General features: G+C 38.0%; 1 protein-coding gene across 3 annotated transcripts in view; it reads left to right on the forward strand.

Annotated features, from left to right (window-relative positions):
- Window positions 1–23,840, forward strand: part of PLCB1 (phospholipase C beta 1) — a 622,850-nt gene that overhangs the window by 184,548 nt on the left and 414,462 nt on the right. For all 3 annotated transcript variants that reach the window (XM_054574043.1, XM_054574044.1, XM_054574045.1), the window contains exon 3: window positions 21,570–21,638. In XM_054574043.1, coding sequence (XP_054430018.1) covers window positions 21,570–21,638 — 69 coding nt within the window. The remainder of the gene's footprint in view (window positions 1–21,569; window positions 21,639–23,840) is intronic.

Below are 23,840 nucleotides of genomic sequence, written 5' to 3' on the forward strand. Positions count from 1 at the left end.
AGTCTTCAGACTTTGTCAAATGTCTAGGGCTGGAGAGGGGAGCAGTGGGCAGCAAAGTTGCTCCCTATGGAGAAATGTTGATCTTTTGAGAATCTGAAAGTGAGCTGAGCAAAAGCCAGGTCTTTCCGTAAGACCTTTTCAAGCACAAAGGAGAGTAAAGGTATTCAGCAAAACAAAGACAACATTCTTTTCATGATATAGCCATTTTCCTTGCCCCCAATTCTAGTCAGACTTTTACAGTAAAGTCTTCCTCAAGCATCTAAAAGAGCAGAGGAGAGAAGATGGCATGGTTTTGTCAGGTAGGATAGATAACAAACCAAGGCAAGGAGGAGGGAAACATGTCTCACCCGCTAACTCAGCAGTCCTAAGCTTGGTTTGATAATATTGCCAGGTGTCCCAACATCACGGGAAACGTGCATGAGAGGAGGGAAGTCCTTGAAATTCTATGTATCGTCTCCACTATCTGGGAAAGAAAGCCTTTCAACTATGCTTTCACCTCAAGGCCTGAAAGGCCAGAAAGGGCCATAGTGCCCAGAATAAGAAGCCCATTAACACTTTTGGGTATTCACGCCATCCTCCCCCGGAAAGCTGGCACCGTCTTTACCTGTTAATCCACATGTAACTTCTTCACTGCTATACCGCTAACTATGTAAGTCCTCAGAACAAAGGGCTATTGGGTTTGTCACTCTTGGCTCTCTTGGCTCTCTGGCCATACACGTGCTTGCCACCCAGGCCTTTGGGCGCCCTTACTTTTGCTGCCTGTATCCTGCTGTGCCCTGAACCTATGCCTTTCACCCCCAACCCCCGCCTTAACTAGGCCCGTTCTGTTCCATGAGATGGATCACCAATAAACTTTGCTTGCACACTAATAGCCTCTGTAATCCTTTACTGCATTGGCAAGAAGAACCAAGTTTCTGAGAGTTTCTCCTGTAACAGTTTCTACTTTGAAGAGTCTTGGTGAAATTAAGAATGGTCCTGATATAAATTTGGGAGAACAAGGATATTCATGTTTGACAGTAGATCATGGCAGGATAACAAATTTTAAAAGAAGTTTAAAAGTGTCCCAGGCTTCTATTATGTTTTAAAAAGAAAACAACAGTGAATATCACTGCCTGATATTATAAAGATGGAGACATTAAAACTGTTTAAAATGTTATCCCATAATCATGGGTCTGACTAATTTTAACCTTTGTCTGTGGACAAATTTCACTCTTCCATGTACCTCCTCAGTTTTGCTTGATTATACAACTCAATCTTTTATATTTATTCATGATAGAAGTCATACACTTGATATAATTAAATCAATCTTATTTTCAAGTCTTGAATAATTAATTACTGTAACTTTGACATTTTAAGAATGGTATTTGCTCATTGTTCTTTGCTCATTGATAAGAATGAAATATGAGGAATGTGTATCAGAGCAAGACCCTTGGCATAATAAAGATTTAATTTATAATGTTTCCTAATTTCTCTTCTTTTTAGTTTACACAGCCCACATTGCATCTTTTGCCAAAGTAATGATTAGTGATTATTCGAACTATTAAACATACACCTTCTTAATCTTGTATTATGTTGTTACATTAATCAAGGCAGTGACAAGTGGAATTTTGTCTCAGAACTCTTAACCTGCCTTAAAATATAACTAACGTTCACTTATGATTGACCCATTAAGTAAACCCATGGCCTTTTGGGGTGAAAAGCATTCTCTTATCCCAGGAGCTCCAACTGCACCAGACAGTTGGCTGGGGAAGAGGACTAGGAGCGTGTTTCTTCCCCCAAAGAAAGGGTCAGCAGCAGTGGTTGCGTCCCTAGAAGACTTCTTCAAGTTCCAAAGGGCAATTTCATTCCTCTCCGGAAAGAAGTCAAAGAGGTAGGACGGGAGTCCCCTGGAGGAGAGCTCAAGAAGAAAATGCAGAATTAGGTAGAAGGCAAGCTTGCTGGAGAGAGAGATGGAGGATACAAACCTGCTAGAGAAAAGGGAATTTTAAAGTTTTTGGGGGTGGGGAAACTGTAAACAAAGCCAAGTGCTAAATATAGAAACTATGGAAATAAATAGCCCATGCTGCCTGGATAGCCTCGGCCTAAATGCTAAGCAGCAAAGCAGCTCCCAAAAGGTTCTTCTGTAAAGCTCTAAAGAGGAAAGGATTAAGAATATACTGATTAAGAGAAACAAACATGTTTTACCTCTGGATTTTGCTCTTTATATATTAACAAAAAAGGCAAAAATGTTAGAGCAAGCATTTAGTATTATTAAAATTCTAGAGTGTATAGAGAGAAAATATGCCTTATAGTCCTTTGTTTAATAATATCTTGAAATATCTCTGCAAAAGAGCTTTGAAAGGTAGGTGCCTTATACTAATTATGATTTCCAACTATTGAGGACACCATGAGAAACCATGCACGTGAGTTCTGACAGCAGGACTGAAACCAAACCAGAAGGCAGAAGAGGGAATGAAGGGGAATCCAGCTGAAGCTGGATGGTGTGTGTAAGGCACACCTTATGTGTGCTTTTCTTTTTCACTTCTTAGATTGGTTTTTATGGAAATTGCTATTAGTTTGGTCACACTGAGTACATAATGGACCGAGGTACTTAGTTTATTTGCTGTTGAGAATGAGTCTATATTAGGGGAGTTGGAGTAGTCAAAAAAATATAAGTGCAACAATCCATTGAAAGAGTGTTATACCCATTTCTTTTAGAGCTATAAACAATGTACTATTATAAAGGATGGACTTAGACCTTAACGTTAAGGCAAAAGATAAGAATGATGAACTTTTAAAGTTAAATTTCTGTTTAATTTTATGAAAAGATATCTGTGAAATCTCAAGTTTGTTTTAATTTCAGGTAGTGAGAAGACAAAAAGGGCCTGGCTCCTTAAGAAGTCAGGTGGTAAGGTGGTAAATCATGCCACTAGAGAAAAAGATTGGGAATATTTGGGGGGAGATGTGATTGTAAACACATTGCAAGTTTCTGTTGAAGAAGAGGTGTTTGCAGTCATGACTATAAGAGATTCTCTCCCTATTCTACAGCAGGTCATAGGGCAAGCCAAAAGAGAGGGAAAATTATTCATGCAGTGACTCCATTTTCTTTCAGCAAATGATTGTTTGGTTATGACTGACCATGTAAGTTGTGCTAATACATAGATATGCAGAAAGAAATGTTTTCCCTCTAGAAAGAAGAGCAATTGACCTAGTATCCATTCTACCCTTATACTTCCTAGCATCCCCTATACCTAGGTGTGCCTGTGAGAATAAATTCTGGCCTGTGAAACTTCTGGAATATTTTCTTAGGGGAGAGTATGTGCTTCTTCAATTATCTGTCTTTGCTGCAGGCAAATATGTTGCCGTTACGTATTGTGTTTGAGCAGCCATCTCTACCACAAGGTAGACACCTCACCCAGAGGACTGAGAAACTGCTGGGTAGAAAAAACCCTGGGGCCCTGGCTGGGTAGCTCAGTTTGTTGGAGTGTCCCCTCACCCATATGCCAAGGTTAGGGGTTCGATGCTGGTTGGGGCGCATATAAGAATCAACCAATGAATGCTTGAGTGGGGCAGCGAATTGACCTTTCACTGAATGAATGGATGAGTGGGGCAGTGAATTGATCTTTCTCTTTTCTCTGTCTCAAGCTCAAAAAATCAATACATAAAACAAAAGAAAGAAGGAGGGAAGGAAGGAAGGAAGGAAGGAAGGGAGGGAGGGAGGGAGGGAGGGAGGGAGGAAGCTGGAACCCAAACAACCTTGTGATGCAGCCCTACCAAGCCTGCACTCCAACCTGTAGTCCTCTGTTATGTGAGAGAGAAATAAGCCTTTATCCTCTCTAAGCTACTGTTACTTTGGCCTGTTTAAAAAAAATAACTGAACATAAATTTAACGGATACACATTCACTATGATTATAAGGAGGATTAAAAGATATTTAATTCATATTTTGAAAAATATATTATCCTCCCCAGATTATGCTAAAACTAGGGCAATAAAATATCTTTGCTTAAAAAAAAATACCAATCAAATGTAATTGATTGTATATGTATTGCAAAGAAGTATGAAATGGGATTTTGGCCTTCAAGCAACTTTCTTGAAGTGAAAAGCAAAATATTAAAATGTGCATACATACATATAGGCACACACACACATATACAGGGTGGGGCAAAAGTAGGTTTACAGTTGTGAGTACATGAAACAGTTTATTCTTATATTATTATTTATTAATTATTGTATTATTATTTTTTATTATTTTCCATAGGAATAACTGTGAACCTACTTTTGCCACACCCTGTATATATGCACATACATACATACATACATACAAAACTTACCATTGTGTTTAACAGTTCAATCCCATAGAACCAGTGGTGCAAGGAGCAAAAAGTCAGCACAGATAATAAAATCCTCAGTAGTTCAGAGAAAACAGCTGGAAGGGACTGGGAAGTTTGAGCCGAGATTCAATTTTGAAGATTAGAGGGACATCTTAGACAGGTGACAAGAAGGGGAAATGGTACACAGTGAATATATTGTCAAGAGCATGAAAGAATTTTAAGTTGTTATCTTAATACGATGTATGTGCAAAGTTCTGGTTCAAGGATCTTTTGCCAATACTCACCTCTTTCAGCTGGTCCTGATGGGTGCATAAGCTTCCATGACAGGCCACACAGTTCCACCAGTGGCATTTTCAGGGAGACTGTACAGTTAGTGTCTGAACTTCTTCTATGAAGAATTCTTACTGTTTACATTTCAATTTGCTGTTCTGTGGTCAGAGAGATGAGGGAATGATTGCAGTTTGGTCATTGTGTCTGGAAAGGAGAAAAGGACAACAGAACCCTTTGGTTATTGCTGGCAGCATTGCAAATGGAAATTGGGAAGGACATTTGAAAAGGTGAAATGAGAGGAGCTAGGTAAGACGATAAATGTGACAATGAGGTTGGATAGAACCAGGTAGAAGATCAATACTCTGAGAAGGAGAAATATGGGGGTTGGAAATGGGCTGTGGAAAAAGTACCAAATGTGGTTCAGTTGAGGAGGAAGAGAATCAGTGAGTTAAAAGAAAAAATAAAAATAAGCAAATGAAATGAAGAAATAAAACTGTCCTTACTTGCAGATGATATATTTTATGTAGGAAACCCCAAAGAATCTATAAAAACAAATCCACTTGGAACAAATAAGAGAATCCAGCAAGATCACAGGATACAAGGTTAATGTATGAAAGTCAATTGCTTTGAACAATTAGAATTTAAAACTTTAAAAAAATACCATTTATAATCACACCAAAAATTGAATGACTTAAGGTTAAGTCTAACAAAATCTATCATGGATCTGCATGTGGAAAACTACAAAACATTGATGAAAGAAATCAAAGAAGACCTAAGTAAATTGGGCAATATCTCTTGCTCATGAATGGGAAGATTCAATTTGGGGAAGATTTCAGTTCTCCCCAACTGTAAAATAGAATCAATTCAGTTCCAGTTAAATTCCCAGAAACCTTTTTAAAAGATATCAACACACTTTTTAAAAATTTACATGGAAATGCAGACCTGAGACTAGGAAACATGATCTTCAAAAGGAAGGACAAAGCTGGAGAACTCACAATATATGATTTCATGACTGACTATGAAATTGTACTAATCAAGACACTTAGAGAAGTCTTGCTGTAACTTCAGTGAGATTTTGTCCAGCCAGTAAAAGAAAAGTGGGTAAAATTAAGATGTGTTGAGATATCTGGGGTGTTTGTATCCACAGTCTTCTAGAGGTCTCAGTTTTACCATCATAAAAATAGTTCTTCACTTACAATGTTTCCCTCCCATTTTTAACATTCCATGTATATATTACAATTATTCAGAGAGGGACAGAGAGAAGAGAGATGGGGGAGGACAGAGAGAAAAAGATTGATTGATTATAATGAATTAGCTCATTCACTTATGGAGGCGGAGAAGTCTCACAATCTACTGTCCAGGCCCAAAGGTCTGAGAGCCATGGGAGATGAGGGTGTGAGTGCAGAAGACCAATGCCCCAGCTCAAACAGTCAGACAGAGAAATAATTCTTCCTTTCTCTCCCTTCTTGTTCTGTCCAGACCTTTAATGGATTGAATGATGCACATCAACATTGGAGAGGACAATCTGCTTTTCTCATTCTATACATTCAAATACTAATCTCATCCAAAGACACCCTCACAGACACAACATAGAAAAAGTGTTTGGCCAGTTACCTAGGTACACTGTGGCCTGGTCAAGCTGACACATATATTTAACCATCACAATACGCCTGTGATGCTTTATGATATAGTAGAATTTGTCCTTTTAAAAAAAGTCATATAAGCCTTATATTAACTAAAGTATCCTATTACAAAGGATAAACTCTAGAATTTCAGTGACTTAACAATTATGTTTCCATTCATTGAAGAGTCCAGCATGGGTGTTTCTGGTCTGAAGATGACTTTCTTCTACCTGGCGATTTAGAGACCTAGACTCTGTCCAGTCTAGTGGTTCCAGTATTTTTTATGATCTCCTTGATTGCTGAAAAAAGGAAGAAGAGGGAAAAAAAGACTTGGAAATGACCCTCATCTTTCCATCACATTTCATTTGTGAGAATAGTCATATAACCCTCCATAAATGGAGTGCTGTGCAATGTGGCTCATGATTAGGGAGTGATTTTCTAGCAATTTTCTGGACTGTGTAAGGCAAGGTACAAATTCTGGTGGAGAAGTAGCCACTTCTGCCTTAAGGTTTGCACAGCCTTGTTCATGCTGAACTACACAAACCCACTCTGCTATGCAGAGAGAAAAGAGTGGCGCTATTATAATATGGTAATCACCAAGTGTAACAATGACAGTTAACACCTGAGGTTTCTGTGCCCTTTAACTGGTTTAATAATGATTCCATCAGGAAATGTTTTTAAAAGCACTTTGGAATGCTTGTGTATAACAAAGAGCCTCTTCATGCTGTATTTTTTTCTTAACTTTAAAAATAGTCTTACAGAATGGATATGATAAAAAGTGAGACTCCATCGTGTTTGGGATTTATTTATTGTTTTGTATCTGCCCTGATAGTCTCATCCTCTCTGTCTCTCTCTCTGTCTCTCTCTGTCTCTCTCCCTCTCCCTCTCCACCCCCCCCCCCGTTTTCAGTTGTGCACATATTTTGTTTAAAAAAATAGCATCTGAATATCATCAATATCAGGCGTTTTCTTTAAATAAGAAGGTATACTTTTTGTATGTGCTTTAACATAAATATGAGTGTTTTAAGTAAGGGAGTTATTAAGGACTCAAAAGTTTATAACTAAGGAAATTGTTAAGAACAAATGTCAACATGCTATTTGTTACCAGTCTCTAAATGCCCATTCCATTGTTCCTCCACTTCAGAGAATATTAAAATCTCCTGGAGGCTTGTTATACCACAGATTGCTGGATCCCGCCCCTCAGAGCTGCCAGTTCAGTACGTCTGGTGTGGGGCCCAGGAATTCATGTTTCTAACAAGTCCCCAGGTGATGCTGACACTGCTGGTCCAGGGGTCATACTTTGAGAACCAGTGATCATTCCATCAAAAAATTCCACAAGAGGTAAAGAGAAAGGTACTAAAGCTATGCAATTTCTCACAGATTGCTTTTGTACTAAAAAAATAATGCCAAAAGACATACAGTGCTTAAGACTCAGGTTAATTTAATTCCATAATCATAAGGCAGAAAAGTACCAATTTTGGTACATGGAGACTTCTGTACTTAATTTTGACTGACCCACATAGAGCATATGTGGTTCATCTGACTTAAAATTGAAAATCCAAATAACCTAGGTTGTGAAACACAGTAGGTTTTTATGATGGGGCCTAAACAGAGACAAATGGGTTATTTGAGTGCTACAAGTGATTAGGGAATAAGTTGCTCAGACATTAAAGAAAACAACAAGAAAATCACAAAAACTTTATGGACAACCAAGGTAGAGTATTTTCACTAAACACAAGTCCAGGGTCTGAACTACACAGATTAAAAAACTTTTTTTCTGGAGTATTTACTTTCTTAATACTACAGGGGAAATAATTCTGAGGAAGATTTATTTTTAGAGTTTACTTTCATCTAAGCAAGAAGAAAGATATTGTGCAAGAATGAAAAGTGATCTGTCCTCTGGGTGTTGAATGCCTGTGTTAAGAATTCATGAATTATTTACTTAGAAAAGTGACATACCCAGGGATAGTGACCCTGGTCAAAATTTAGTCTTCATAAAAGATTATGAAATTCAGTTGTTCTAGACTCTAGAGAATAAAGTGATTTATCATAACGTGAAAAAATGTGAAATGAAAGAACAACAGTTACAGCGGGTCCCTTTTTGAAAAGTATGGGTCCTTCCTGGAATCGGCATATACAACCTACTTCAAAAGGTGAATGATGATGTTGATCAAAAATGTGAATCTCTGAGGAGATGATCCGGAACAAGCAGATATCCCACATACCAGGAAGGTAATATCTGAGTGTCCATGGAAACTAATGACTATTTCTTATGCCTCTTTTGCCCTTATTGAAAGATTCTAATACAATTATTTTTTCTTAACTCTCTTTACAAAAGAGGCATTAAAATTGAGGATGTCCTGATTGGAAGGAAGGAGAGGATGCAAAGCAATTGTGCTCTGTGTTCTGCCAATGACAGTTTTTTCTGGGAGTAACTTTTTAAGAAAAATTTTGTTAAGAAGGGAAGTCAGAGTAGGTGGTTGAAAATAAAATAAATCTTCAGCAAAAGGAAAGTGACCTAATATATAGTGGATATAAACATAGTTCCTTTTTAGCTCCAAATATACAAAAATAAACTCTGGTTTGGAATATGGTAAGCTGGTGATTTTTATAAGTTTTAATTTTTTTCAGTAAGAAATATTCCTTCTTTAAAAATCATGTACTATCTCTTAGATTATAATGTGACAAAGCTTTGGAAACAACTCTTTGCACTTTAGAGTAGATAATATATACTCATGTTTATTTCATGGAAAATGGTAAAAATATATATATTTTTAAACATTTCATGCATTTATTTTTAGAGAGAGGGGATGGGAGGGAGAAAGAGAGAGAAAAACCTCAATGTGAGGGACAAACATCAACTGGTTTCCTCTCACAGGCCCCCTGACAAGGGACCAATCCAGCAGCCTAGGCATGTGCCCTGACTGGGAATTGAACCTGCAACTTTTGCCTTGTAAGATGATGCCCAACAAACTGAGCCACACCTGTCAGGGCAGATAAAAATATTTTAAAACCTGATTAAGGGTATTTGAGATGAAATATGAGGTACAGTGATTGAGAGCTTGCAGTCTCAAAGAATGTTTATTTGTTGCCTTTATGATAATGCTAAAAGCTGTTTTCAAAGAAAACTTACAACGAATTCCAAAGAATATACAGAAATGTATGAAATGCCAAAGAAAATAATTAGCATAAAAATATGATTTTTAAAAGTATTACATGTGTGACCCAGGATATTTTTAAGTTTAACATTATTTTCTAAATCTATTATTTGATAATGTTAGCTGTTCTGAATCATGTTCTCTAAACAGACCCAAATGCAAATAATTTTATGCAAGAGATTTATTAAAGAAGGGGTTCCCGGAGACAGCAGTAAAAGAGTAGGGGAAACAGGTCAGTGAAGGGAAAGAAGCCAACCAAGGGTGAGCTTTCCAGGTGAAGTCCTAGCCTCAACCTGGAAGTTTGTTCTGCCCCAAGGCAAGGTTACTGGGCTTTCACGCTTCTGCACCTGTTATGAGCTATGAGCTTCCGGAGGGGAACTAGCCTCCGAGGTACTTCTCATTCTCTGCACCTGGGTAAAGTGGCTCTAGATAGTTAAAGACCACAGATGCCAATAGTTAGAATGGAAGTAAACACAGTGAAGGGGACCAGGAGGGATATAGGTGGGCATTAGTAGAGTTTCTTATAGGAGTTTTATGAAAATTTCCTGAGTAACTGGAAGTTGGCCCTAGATTTAGTGAATGATTTGAATCATTTATAGTTCTTGATACACAACAGCTAGCCTCATTTTGTGTGTTTGCATTATGTGTTGAGGTTGATCAACAATTGGATGAAAAGTTTACTTTTGGTGAATTTACAGAACTTAGGGCATTGGGGATGATTTGTTGATTGACTCAGTATATGTTCTTTTTAGGAAAATTCATTAGGTATCATACTCCCCATAGACATAACCAGTCCTTATCCCTACAAATTAGCATTGGAAAAAGCACAATTAGATTCCTATTTTCTTTCCAGAAAACCAAAAATGATCTTAAGAAGCAAGTCTTCTTTGAAAAGAAAAGATATTTGTGCACAATTGTCAACTTAAAATATCTCATTTTGGAAGCTAAATTAATTCCTTGCATATTCAGGATTTCAAGTGAGATTAAAAGCTCATCAAAATCCTGGGGTCGTGCCCTGACCAGTGCGGCTCAGTTGGTTGGGTGTCTTCCCACAAAATGAAGGGTCAGCGCTTTGATTCCTGGTCAGGGCACATGCCTGGTTGGGGCGCATATAAGAGGCAATTGATCAGTGTTTCTCTCCCTCTCTTTCTCCTTCCCTTCCCTCTCTCTCTAAAATAAATAAAATCTTTTAAAAATGTCCTGGGATTGCTGCTTTTGCTGTATCTTGTAAGTTTTCGTATATTCTTTTTTTCTTTCTTAGTTTTTCTTTTCTTTCCTTTTTTTTTTTTTTTTGGTCTCAAGATATTTTGTAGTTTCCCTTTTAGCTTCTTGTTTGACCCATTGGTTGTTCAAAAATGTATTCTTTCATTTCCATGAAGCACAGGTTAAAAAATAAAGCCTTAGAATATTGTCAATGAAGCAGTAAAAATTTATTAAATCTTAAAAGAAAAAAAAGCCTGTTTCCTAGAACACAGGGAATAAGTAGATTGGCAGAATAAAATGCAAAACCTTTAGGCAGAAAAATTTGTGAAATACATTGGAGTATATAGAGACGGAGAAACATGAGACTGTCTGAAAGGATATTACAAAGTGGCTGTTAGGGAAAGAAAGGATAAATGCCATTTTTGTGTACCTCTAAAAATTTTGAAGTCACCAGACATGTCATGATTGTGTGATTAAAGAGTAAAGCAAATACATCAGTTGCCAGCCCAGATGTCTCATCCTCAGGTATGAATCAGAACATTTGGAAATAGGCCAAGAATCTTTAGAACCTCTCCTTGACTTTGTCTATTCTGTAAGATCCCATGTGGAAATAGCTGCTTCAGTTTATAGTGATATTGATGCTACTATAAACACAGTAGTCTGAAAAAGACTTTTCCCCTCAACAGCCTCATTATCAGTTCTGTCATTGCTTTTAGGACTTTGGTTCTGTTATTTCTTAACTGGATCTAGGCAGCTTATCCAATGTCCTACAATAAATTCTAGCCCTGGTGACTTAGCCTTCTTCATGAGCAGCTGTTGTCTCCAAAGAGCATCTAGGACAAGATTCTCAAACTTCAGATTACATATAAATCACTTCGTCTTAATGAAAATAGACTTTTGGGTCCTATCAGAGATTCTGATTTAGTATGTCCATCTAGGATAGGACCTGAAGATTTGCATTTCGTACATGTTCCTGTGAAATACCCATGCTGATGTTACTGGTGCAGGGATCACACTTTTAAGAACCACTGGTCTAGAGAAGTGAAAGAATTTAAGTCATGTAAGCAGATAAGTGGTATGCTCAAATATTACATTAAGATTAAGGGACTAGATCAGCTTGGGCTACCAGGGATAAAAGCTTGGCTGGTTGTTCAGCCATAGTGGAGTCAATATAGTCAGAGATAATATTTTAGATGATTTAAAGGGAAAATCTGGCAAAGTTTAAATCATCTGGTTTTTTCAAGTGGAAACAGCCTGTGCTCTGGCTGGTGTACCTCAGTGGATCGAGGGCTAGCCTGGGAACCAAAGGGTCACCTGTTCAAATTCTAGTCAGGGCACATGTTTGGGTGGTGGGCCAGGTCCCCAGTAGGGGGCATGTGAGAGGCAACCACACATTGACATTTCCCTCTCTTTCTCCCTTCCTTCCCCTCTCTAAAAATAAATAAAATCTTTGAAAAAGGAAAAGAAACAGCTAGTTTGCCTGTTTAATTTATATAATTTCCATATCTTTTTAAGAGAACTTTTATGGAGATTGAATTCTGTGCTCACCCAAAGACAGTTTTTAGCATTTCTGAAACTATTTGCCAAATGATGGATACTGTTTCTAATTAACCTGATTAGCATGAAATAAGGACTTTTGCTGAGTACACACATGGAAAACAGTGAGAATGCAACCTTTATGGTCATAGTTACAATTTTTAAAAAAACCCTCTGAAACCTTAACAAATGCAACATCATTATTTGTTCATAAAAATGCAGTGACTCCCTCCATAATATGCTTGTTAATAAGTAAGAACTAAGAACTAGGGAAATATAACGTGTTTGTTATAAGATCCAATATACCCCTGATATTATTCCTCCTTAGAATATATATAGATTTTCCATAGTGACTATGAAGCCTTTTTACTCAGTTTTTTATGTCAACCAAATAAGGTTAGAGTAGAGCCAGTTACTAACATTTCAAATTCCACTTGTTTTTCATTCATCATTAAAGAAAAATTACAAGATATTTTCAGATGTAATATACTTGAGAACATTGGAAGCCATGCGGCATGTTTTCCCCACAGATGTAGCTGCATCTGGTTATAAATACATCAGATTATAAACATAAAACTATTACAATTAAGTTTTATTAACTTTATGTCTTAACAAAACTTTGGTACTATGGATATAATTTTATGCTTAGTTGCATTAACTTCCAACTTAAGCAACTTTTATTCTTAGATGAATATATCAAAATTTCTCAGGGAGCTGGAGAAGGAAGTAAGGACGAGGAAATTTGGCTACTGCATAACCAGAGGCTGAACTATCTTTCTGATTATCTACAAATAAAAAAAATTAACTAGGTATTTGCCAATATAATTCACATTGCCTTGTGGAGGCACAGCCCTTTAAAGCTAGTGTTACATTCTCTTTATCCTGGTAGCTTTTCTTGTACATGAACAAAGATGTAAGTGTTCCTTTTTCTATTTGTATTACTCGTTAATACTCCTGATATTTTTATCAATACCGAAAAATAATTTTTTAGGGGGAAAAAAGGCCCTTTCTATCCTAGACTCAGTCTTGGTGATCACAGGCAATTGATGTATTTTCTCTGGGACTCAGTATCCTCATGTGAAATATTTTTCAGTTCCAAAATTCTGTGATTCAGTTATAGTACTTGTTTCATGTTGGATATGTTTAGAAAGGATAACAGCATCGCGGTCATTTTTATGCTGGGTTAGAGTGTCCAGATATGTAAATTCATTCACATTCCTTTCTGATTAAATGCGTTTGCACTTGGAAACAATGAGGGTAGTATATAAGTTATCTATTGCTGCATAACAAGTTACCACAAACCTAGTGGCTTTAAACAATAAGTGTTTATCATCTTACAGTTTGAATGGGTCTCACCTGTTCAGGGCCCCCCAAGGCTGCATTAGAAGTGTCTGCAGGGCTGTTTTTCCTCTGGAGCTGGAGTTCCTCTTCCAAACTCAGTCAGGTTGTTGCCGTTACTCAGTACTTTGTCACTAGGACTGAGGCCCTTAGCTCATAGAGGCCTTCCCTTTTCCTAGGCAATAAACAACACAGCCAGCAGGCTAGCATCTCTACTACTGCTTCAAGTCTCTCACTTTTAGATCCTCTTTTGAAAATCTCATCTCTCTTGTGGTTAAATTTAAGTCATCTGATTAGACACATTAATCACAACTGCAACATCCCTTCGCATTTGCCAAAAAGGGCAATGTAATCATGGCAGTGGTAGCCCATCATCTCTGTCATTCAGTTGGTTCGATTCTTTGCCTAACCATTTTGGGCTTCCCTACTACTGTCTCTTCCCTCTCACTTGAATGGGAAATCACGAGCCTAACAATGGGTCTGTATGCAGGTCTCTCTGCTTTCAGTGGATTTAATATTTCAGTGGATTTAGCAAGAGCCAAATGAGGAGGGTGTTCTGGCATCTGCATCTCTGTTTGACAGATGAGCATAGAAGGCACAGACATCTGTAGTAACTTGCTTAATAATACATAGATTCCAAATGACAATTCCAGGGGACAAGTTAAGTTTTCCGCCTCCTTGTTTGCTGAAATTTGCACTACACTTATCCTAGATTTGCTTAACGAAATCCACTTGGGCCACCTTTTTCTTTTCTCTGCTGTGGTTGGTATTGATGACCTATGTGTGCCATTCCACTGGCATTTCCTACACGGAGACTCAGTGCAGATCATGGGGGAAAAGGCAGAAATCAAGGTGAGGGAACAAAAGAAATGAGACAAAGTGAGAGAGAGCACAGGGACTTTTCTTTTCTTTTTTTAAAAAAGTACTCTACCCAGATTTTTCACTCCCTCCGAGGTGGAATAAAGTTATGGAACAAAGAGCTGAGTTTATTTCATTTGCTTCTCTTTAAATTAAAACCCTTCATTTAAAGGACTTTAAGATAGTTAACATTGGGCATTCTAGGGAAGTTTAGCAGTCAATAAAACTTATTAATATCTTTTACTTCTGGTAAATGGAGATTGAACAACCTAATGAATATACCACATGTGGAGGTATACATAATCACCCTCCACACCCAGCCATTAATATCTTCCCTGTGAAATGCTTATGACTGTTATTGCTGCTCTGATTATATATTGTTTGAACCTGAAGCATGTTATTATACTGGGTAACTAATGGAATTTAGTAACAGAGCACAGAAATTGGTATTCTGGAAAAGACTTGAGTTTTAAATTGTATTGTTCCCTGAGTTTGCAGTGCATTTCATGGCTCATCTACCTCACAGTGTGTTTGTGGCTGATGGATTAAAATCTTTCTGCTGAATAGTAAACATCGGAGACAATTTAGTTGTTCCTTAGCTTGCTTATCTCAGTTCTCTCATCGCTTATTCAAAATATCAAAAATAAACTCTGGATTACTGTTGATTCACATTTTTCAGTACTGACAATGTGAGAAGTCACATCTGTCCACACTTCAGGGGGTGCATTGTTGGGGGTGTTCCTACAAGTGTGATCTCTTCAGGGGGCCATTGTGTACCTTGGAAATTAAGGGGGTCTGTTAGTTTATTGCTCTTTTACTTATCCATGTAGCCTGCAGGTCTTTGGGGACCCCAGTACCCTTTCCATTGCCACAAGAGCTTAGAGGTGAGAGAGAAGCCAAAATGTCCTTATTTTGCTTTTCTAAAGTGTTATGAAATAATAAGATGTATAGTTTTATAGGCTAGCATTTACAATAAAGATTGATAAAATGGTTTCAATGGTTACTTAAATTTCTGAATAATTAGAGACCTTTATTTATATAGGGTAAAATTTTATGCTAAGCACACTTATTAGGAGGTTGCTGGCTTTTGTCATTCGATAGTTTTTCTTCAATTAAATAAAATTAAACTTACCTAATACCATACTTTTGCATTTAGTGGGTGTAGTATTTTTATTTGACAGTTCCCTATATAAAGAAATGACAGTTTTAGATTCTTCATACAACCTACTATAACAAAAAGTAATATGTAGTTTTATCAATCGTGTTCACCTAAAAAGCCTTATGATAATAACCTATGAATGAGTATATAGCAGTGCTTGTCAAAGTGTCATCTGTGGACCAGGAGCAGCATCACCTGAGAGCTTATTAGAGGTGCGGATTCTCAGGGCTATCCCAGTCCCGCTGAACCAGAAGCTGTGATGGATGGTGCCCATTGAATGTGTTTTAACAAGTCTTCAGGTGACTGTAATGCAGCCTCATGTTTGAGAGTAGTGGCGGAAAAAGCATGATCATACTCATTTTATAGATGATAAAACTGATGCTCATCACAGGATGATGACTGGCTGAATATTTGACTAGTTGATTTTAGGTTTCTTATTCAGACCCTGGTTTTCCCTTAAAAGTCACGTTACCTCTGTACCTTAAAGCTGGAAAACAGTAGTCCTTAAATGAATTGAGAAAGGGATCGTTTCACTGCTTTCCAATAATGAGGGTGGTTTGCTACAACTGTTAGCACAAGAAAATTAACCTAGAAAAAGTTTCAATGATACAAGTAACATTTTAGTGGTCCTGTGCACTGGGTTGCTCATTTTCTTTGTAGTGGAGGAGAGAATAGGATGCAGTTAAACCTGAGAGTGGTGGCTGTTGCATGTTAATACAAGTGGGAGACGCTATTTTAATCATCGCTTTCTAGCCCATCGAGTCCGTGGACAGATTTTCCACCTGGGTCTTTCCCATGCCACATTACCCACGTTGATAGCGCCCTGTGGTGGTTTTCCTGCACACACAATTTTACACGCTGGCGAGAGTTTCTTAGTCGCTGTGGTATCGAAATGAATCCCTCGGGCAGCTGGCATTAACTACCCCTCTGTGACCTGGGGAGTGAACATTTCTTCTTGAGCTAAAAGTATAAAACAGCGTTCATTATCTGTAATATAAAAGACTATATAATGATACCTTGCTAAGATCTAGTTCTTTGTGAACTTAATTTGGGTTTGTATGTATAAACAAACAAGTGAAATTTAAGTTTCTTGTTTGTTCAACTGGGAAGAATTTTCTTGAATAGGAAATGTTGCTATAAAATTAGAAAAATGCATTATATATGTGTGTGTGTGATTTTTATTTTGCATATATGTAAAACATGCAACATATATGAAAAGTGCATTAAACATAGACATCAATGTTTTATGAATAATTACAAAGAGAATACCCACATAACAACTGCTAAGTCCAGGAGTGATTTTGCTAACTCTCAAGGCACTTCTGCTGTGTATCCTGAGTGATTTGTAGCTTTCTGTACTCAATTCCTGCCTTTCTGCATTTGTACCTGCTGTTTCTTCTCCCTGAACAAGCCCCATCCTCAAACACACAATTAGAAGGCTGCAAAGCTCTTCTAATTTCTATGGATTGGCTGAAAAGACGCTATAGCCCTTTGCTGCCTATGTCTTCAGTGCACTTTGAGAAGTCTCCTTAAGAGCATTGCTCCTCAAAATGGGTATCGGATCTTTGTGGGTTTTATTTTGCTTTCATTTCTCAGTACTTAGCCTGTAAGTGACACACTGCAGCGTTTAATAAATAATGCTAGAGTGAATTAATGAGTGACATTTCCATTTGGATAAGCCCCTCAAACCAACATCTCTATCATGCACTATCATTTTGCCCAGACTCCTGAGTCTCAGTGGGGAAGGTAGAAACCCTAGAGTTGTTTATAACTGTTCTGTTTCCTTTTGTTAACCTCCACGTTGTCATTTCCATCTTTCCTTCTAATATTCCTCCTTTCACTGGGTTTCTCCTTTTTCAAATTTCCACACAGCAAGGTCTTCTAGATTAAGCTTCTTCAAAATCAGTTCTCTTTCCATGTTTCCTTTGCCAGCAAATATTTTGGTTGTTGTTGTTGTTGTGGAGGTAAAGAACCTGGGCTAGAAGCTCCACCTCTTCCTGTCTGAGGACTTCATTACATATTTGCTTAAGGGAAGCACTAAGTCCTGTGGCTGATGACCTTCTTTTCTAGCATTCATAAGGTGACCTTCCATACTACGTGGTGTGGCCTTAGGGGAACCATGGCACCAGTTACTCTGTCCTGAAAATTCCTTGCCAGCTTGCTGCCTGTCACACCCCAGGATTTGGGAGGATTTCCACAGAGTCACATGTAACAGGGAATGGGCTAAGGAATCTGCTAGGATAGTCAGGATGAGCAAAAGGAGAGAAGGCACTGGCTCTTGTCCTCCTTTCAGCCCACTGAGAGGGGTGCTGTGGCCATGACTTCTGTTGGGTTTGCATTTCCGTGGAGGAACATCACCTCTTATTGAACTTTTATTTTGCTGCAAACATGAGGTCAGCCTTGGGCACAGGAAAATAATCAGTGCATTTTGCTCCGCACATTTGGAGTTGGTGGAAATTGTTTGAAGTTTTCTGGGAGGCCCAGCTGCCCGTACTTGAGGACATTTGGGGCCTATGAGAAGTTAGGGCCACTCCCATCCAGAGGGTCTATGAGTGGCTGAGTCATGATGTAATGCCTCCTGCTGAGAGAACGGGGCCAGGTGCCTTCATCCACTGGCTTGTTGTCTAGAAAATATAGGTTGGATGGCTGGAGTCACATTAGGGTGAGTCTGCTTATTGTCCCATGGCCCCATCTGGGCGGTGGTAGAGTCCACTGTATAACTCAGCAGCTTGTGTGTCACAAACCTCATGCTTAGTGTCCTTAACTAGACTTTCAGAGTTTCCATCCTTTTGACCATATCCCTTCCTTGTGTCCTATCCCATGACTTTTCTTTGTATGTCCTGTGCCCCAGCAATGGAGCACTAAATATTGCTCATGTGAATCCCCTTTTGTACTGCCATAAATTATGCTTTTCCTTGCGTTATTTCTTACTCCTGGGTGCTTCTCTATTTTTCTCCTCCACCCTACTCCTTTCCCCTGCAATGTTCTCTTCCTTTAAGTGTCGAAAGGCCACAAGTACCTCGAGGTTTCACCCAAATGTCTGGTCCTTTCTTTTATGGATATTTGCTGATGTTGTACCCTCCAATTGGGATCAACCTCTTCCCTCCAAAGTTCTCTTCTCTGTGCTCAATGACTCCTTCCTGGATTTTTCTCTGAGTCCCTTGGGGGAAACTTCTTTCCTCTGCTGATTTCCATGGCAGGTAACTTTAAATTTGGCATTGACACTTTCTTCTTGGTCTTACACATATACATTTCTTAGTCTTCTAATTGGTGGCAAGTCCATCCAGAGAAGCAATCATATCTTGTGAGTGTAGTACCCTGAAGTAACTTGAATATTACAAATATTCAAAAATGTATAATAAATAAATGAAAAGGCCAGGACATAAGATATGTATGCAAAAGGCTTGGGTAGGGTGAGTAGTGGAGGCAGATCCATCTTTTTCACCTTGGCCGGATGAGCTGGGTATTCTGTGAGCAAGTGGGAGGAGCATCATCTTCCATTCTTTCCCCCTGATCCTTCACCCCACACATAGCCTTGTTTATACTCAGAGTGACTCTTAGGGTTATTTTTCAACAGGAAAACAGGAAGGCCTGATTCATCATGACTTAGCAATGGCTTGTATGATAAACTGGGGACCCAAACCACACATATTATACTTAAAATATATTAGACTGTATATTAAACTGAATAGTTAGCAGTTTGCTATCTTTTTGTTTTCATTCCAATCCATTTAATCAATGGTATAAGGAAAAATATTCCAACTGTAAAGAAATCTTCAGGCAGGTCTCAAGATACTACTGTATTTTGCCATGTATAATGTGTACCTTTACACCCAATTTTTTAAAGTATATTTTATTGATTATGCTATTACAATTGTCCCATTTATTTTCTCTCCTTTATCCCCCTCTGCCCTGCAACCTCCTCTCTCCAGTATTTCTCCCCCTTAGTTCATGTCCATAGGTCGTACATATAAGTTCTTCAGTTTCTCCATTTCCTATACTATTCTTAACCTCCCTTCTCGATTTTGTACCTACCAATTATGCTTCGTATACCCTGTACCTTTCCCCCCAAGCCCTTCTCCCCCTCCCCACTGATAACCCTTCATGTGATCTCCATTTCTGTGATTGTGTCCCTGTTGTAGTTGTTTGCTTAGTTTTTTGTTTTTTTGTTTTAGGTTCAGTTGTTGATTATCGTGAGTTTGTCTCCTTTTTCTTAGATAAGTCCCTTTAACATTTCATATAATAAGGGCTTGGTGATGATGAGCTCCTTTAACTTGACCTTATCTGGGACGTACTTTATCTGCCCTTCCATCCTAAATGATAGCTTTGTTGGATAGAGTAATCTAGATTGTAGGTCCTTGCTTTTCATGGCTTTGAATACTTCTTTCCAACCCCTTCTTTCCTGTAAAGTTTCTTTTGAGAAGTCAGCTGATGGTCTTATGGGAACTCCTTTGTAGGTAACTGTCTCCTTTTCTCTTGCTGCTTTTAAGATTCTCTCCTTATCTTTAATCTTGGATAACTTAATTATGATGTGTCTTGATATGTTTCTCCTTGGGCCCAACTTCTTTGGGACTCTCTGAGCTTCCTGGACTTGCAAGTCTATCCTTCGCCAGATTGGGGATATTCTCCTTCACTATTTTCTCAAATAAGTTTTCAATTTCTTGCTTTTCCTCTTCTCCTTCTGGCACCCCTATGATTTGGATGTTGGAATGTTTAAATTTTCCCAGAGGTTCCTAAGCCTCTCCTCACTTTTTTGAATTCTTGTTTCTTCCTTCTGTTCCAGTTGAATGTTTATTTCTTCCTTCTGTTCCAAATTGTTGATTTGAGCCCCGGTTTCCTTCTCTTCACTTTTAGCTCCCTGTGTATTTTTCTTTATTTCACTTTGTAGAGCCTTTACTTCTTCCTTTATTTTGCATCAATAATCAAATCATTTCTCTGAGCATCCTAATTACCAGTGTTTTGAACTCTGCATCTGATAGATTGACTCTCTCCCTTGTTGCTTAGTTCTTTTTCTGGAGTTTTGATCTGTTCTTTTATTTGGGTCATATTTCTTTGCCTTGACACACCTGTTTTGTTGTAAGGGGTGGAGCCTGAAGTATTTGCCTGGGCAAGGCAACCTACTTAGCTTTGTTGTGACACTGTATGTGGGGGGCGCATCAGAGAGAGCACAAGGCTGCTTGATTGGCTGTCGCCCCACTTTCAGTCACTTTCCTCACTTTCCACAAGAGGATTGTGCCTTTTCAGGTACTGATTACCAGGTGGGTGGGTTTGTGTAGGACCCTGTGGGTCTCTCCATTGAACTCTCCTGTGAGACTGGGAGTTTCTCCTGCCACCACAACCCCCACAGATTTTTAGGGCCAGAGGTTTTGAGGCTCCAGTTTCCTATGCTAGAACCCTGGGTTGTGTGATCTGTCTTGGTCCCAAATGTTCCTCCTGGCTAATCTACACATGAATGTGGGGTATCCTGGTCTGCCAGCCACCGCCTCACCCACCCTGTCTGCCAGCCACCTCCTTGTTGCGCATCCTGGCCACCCAGGCTGCCTGTCTCCACCCCTCATACCAGTCTGGATGAATGTTCTTTAACTCCTTGGTTGTTGGACTTCCACACAGTTCAATTTTCTTGCAGTTTTGGTTGTTTTTTGTTTTTAAATTGGTTGTTATTATTGTTTTGGTTGTGTGAGGGAGCAAAGTATATCTACCTATACCTCCATCTTGTCTGGAAGCTGAGCACAGAGACAAATTTTTGAGGGAAAAATAAGGATGCGTGTTATACAAGTAGTACCTGAAATACTTTGTATCTCTTGTTGTGTTTTGTAATTATTTGTTACATAAAATTTCTTGTACCATAATATGTTAAAAAATAAATGCTAAAATTTCTTTATAGTACAAAAAAAATCTGAATATAAATAAATAAAAAGTGAACTAAAAAATTAAAATGGAAGATTTTTTTCCTGAAAGTTTGGGTCAAAAACGTGGTGCACATTCTACGTAGGAGCACAACATACACAGCAAAATACAGTATATTTTAAAAAGTGATGTCAATAAGTCAAAGACATAAAACAAAGAAAAGAGATCTATGTGGATGGTTAACAGTTTCACATTTTTGCCTTCCAGGAGACGGAGCTGTTAGATCTCAGCCTTGTCAAGGATGCCAGATGTGGGAAACATGCCAAAGCTCCCAAGGTAGGACATGGAGCACTGTGCCCATACCAGATGCTGCCTTGATTACTTAGCTGTGTCACGGTATCAATTAATTGCCCCAATTAAAAGTTTCTCTGTTGTAGATGTTGTAATACATAATAAAACAGCCAGCCCTTCCAAAAGCAAGCGTGCTCTGAACACTTCCACTTTTTTAAAAGACGGAAACAATGAGCAAATATATAGTTGGATATAAGGGCTTGCTTTATTTTTGTTTGAAAAAAATAACAATGCTAAAGTTACTGGGTAATTCTAAATTGTTAAAATGTGTTTGAAATTACTTGAAAAATTCCTGAGCCTCATAAGCATAAGTATAGTAACCTTTTACACATGATAAACAGAACCTGATAGCTCAAATGCTTTGCAATTGAAATCATTCTGTCCATGAAGCCAAAAGGGTGTAAGAGTTCTTTCTGCACATGTTACTAGTGAAGTAACTAGACCAGCAGACTTTGGGATCAGTTGTGTGGAATATCAATTTGTTTTGGTTTGAAAAACATACTGAAGAAATAGTCAAAGTAATGTTAGCACTTTGTTTTTTGGAGATGGTTTAAACATGCTGAATAAGGGATGTACATATATATATGTGTGTATATATATATTTTTTTAAACTTAGATTACCTGATACATGTTGACTCTGTCAAAGTGGGAAACTACTTTTTACTTTATTTAAATTTTAATACTATAAATACTTCCTTTCTAGCATAGAGAGTATTGGCAAATAATGAAGTAGAGGTGCCATCCATTATCTCTTGCCTCCTTCTATAATTGACATAAAACTAGCAATTTTCTATTTGAATATCTGCCTGCAAATTTTTGTTTTATCCTTTAAAAGTCAAAATAGTTTCTTTGACATCAAAGATTATCATTGTTTTATCTGTGGAGATACAGGAAGACAAAAAAGTCATCTGGAATGATTATTCTTCAGATGTGTAACAGTGCAGCAATGACTGGCAGATTTAACCACAGAGCAAACAACCAAATACTGCTTTTATTACTGAAGGGGTTAAAAATGATTCACATGAAAATGTAAGAATGAAAAAGAAAGAAAAATTAAATCATTTTCAAGAAAGTTTCTACTGGTTTTTCATGTGAAAACAGCACATATTTACATTCGTCTCAGTAATATAATGGAACTTCAATGGTTTAGTTTTTCAATTTTGCATCATTAACGATTTGAGAATGATTAAAAATTGTTCACAGTTTTTAGTATAGGAAAGAATACTGTTTTTCTTCTTCTTCCAACAATATTTCAGCCAAGTTTTATGTATGCCTGTTAAAATGATATTGATAACATAGTAATAAAGTTCACCTTTCAATTCAAGTTTATTGGCCTAACTTGAAATTTCATTATCAATATTTGTTAAATACAGTTGCCTACACTATGTCAGACCCCTCTGTATCCTCAGGCATCAGAGTATAAGTCCATTCCTCTGGCACATGGAGAGTTTTTCAGGCTTGAATCTTTTTATTTCAGTCCACAGCCTGCTTATCAGTTGTGCTTCATTTGTGGATGCGGTTTGATAAATGTCTATGGAATGATGACAAATGAATAGAGCTGGGGTCTGTACTGTGCTGATAAACCACTATGAGATCCTAAAATGCTTCTCTTGAGGACAGATAACGCAGAGTACTCTGGCTTTTACTGTTTTTCCACCAAAGATTGCTTTCTCTGTGGATTATCCATGTTTTGGGCTTTTTCCCTTTCCATTCCTTGCTAGTTTTCAAGAACCTCAACCTACTTGAATATTTTCAAAGCTGGGTTCTGTTGCACATTTTGTGTGACCTTCCTGAGACTCAGGTTTTTTCCTCATTGGTTAAGTCTTGATAATGTTAATAGTAACAATGATGATGATAATGATGATGATGATAATGATGATGATGAGACTTTACATCAATTCTATAAGGATTAAGTAACTTACTAGCAAACTCTCAACAGAGGAGTTCACAAATTCAATTGCCCTTGGAACAACCTAGAAAGCTTTAAAAATTGCTGATGCTTGACCTGGCCATCATGGATTCAATTCCCAGTCAGGGGGCGTGCAGGAGGCAACTGATCAATGTTTCTGTCTCACATCAGTGTTTCTCTCTCCTCTCTTTCTCCCTTCTTCTCTCTCTAAAATCAACAGACATATCTTTGGGTGAAGATTTTTAAAAAATGGTGATGCCTGTTCCCTATGCCCAGTG

Source organism: Pteronotus mesoamericanus, unplaced genomic scaffold (genome assembly GCF_021234165.1).
Source record: "Pteronotus mesoamericanus isolate MK-2021 breed Mesoamerican mustached bat unplaced genomic scaffold, CSHL_Meso_final contig_25, whole genome shotgun sequence".
NCBI lineage: Eukaryota > Metazoa > Chordata > Mammalia > Chiroptera > Mormoopidae > Pteronotus > Pteronotus mesoamericanus.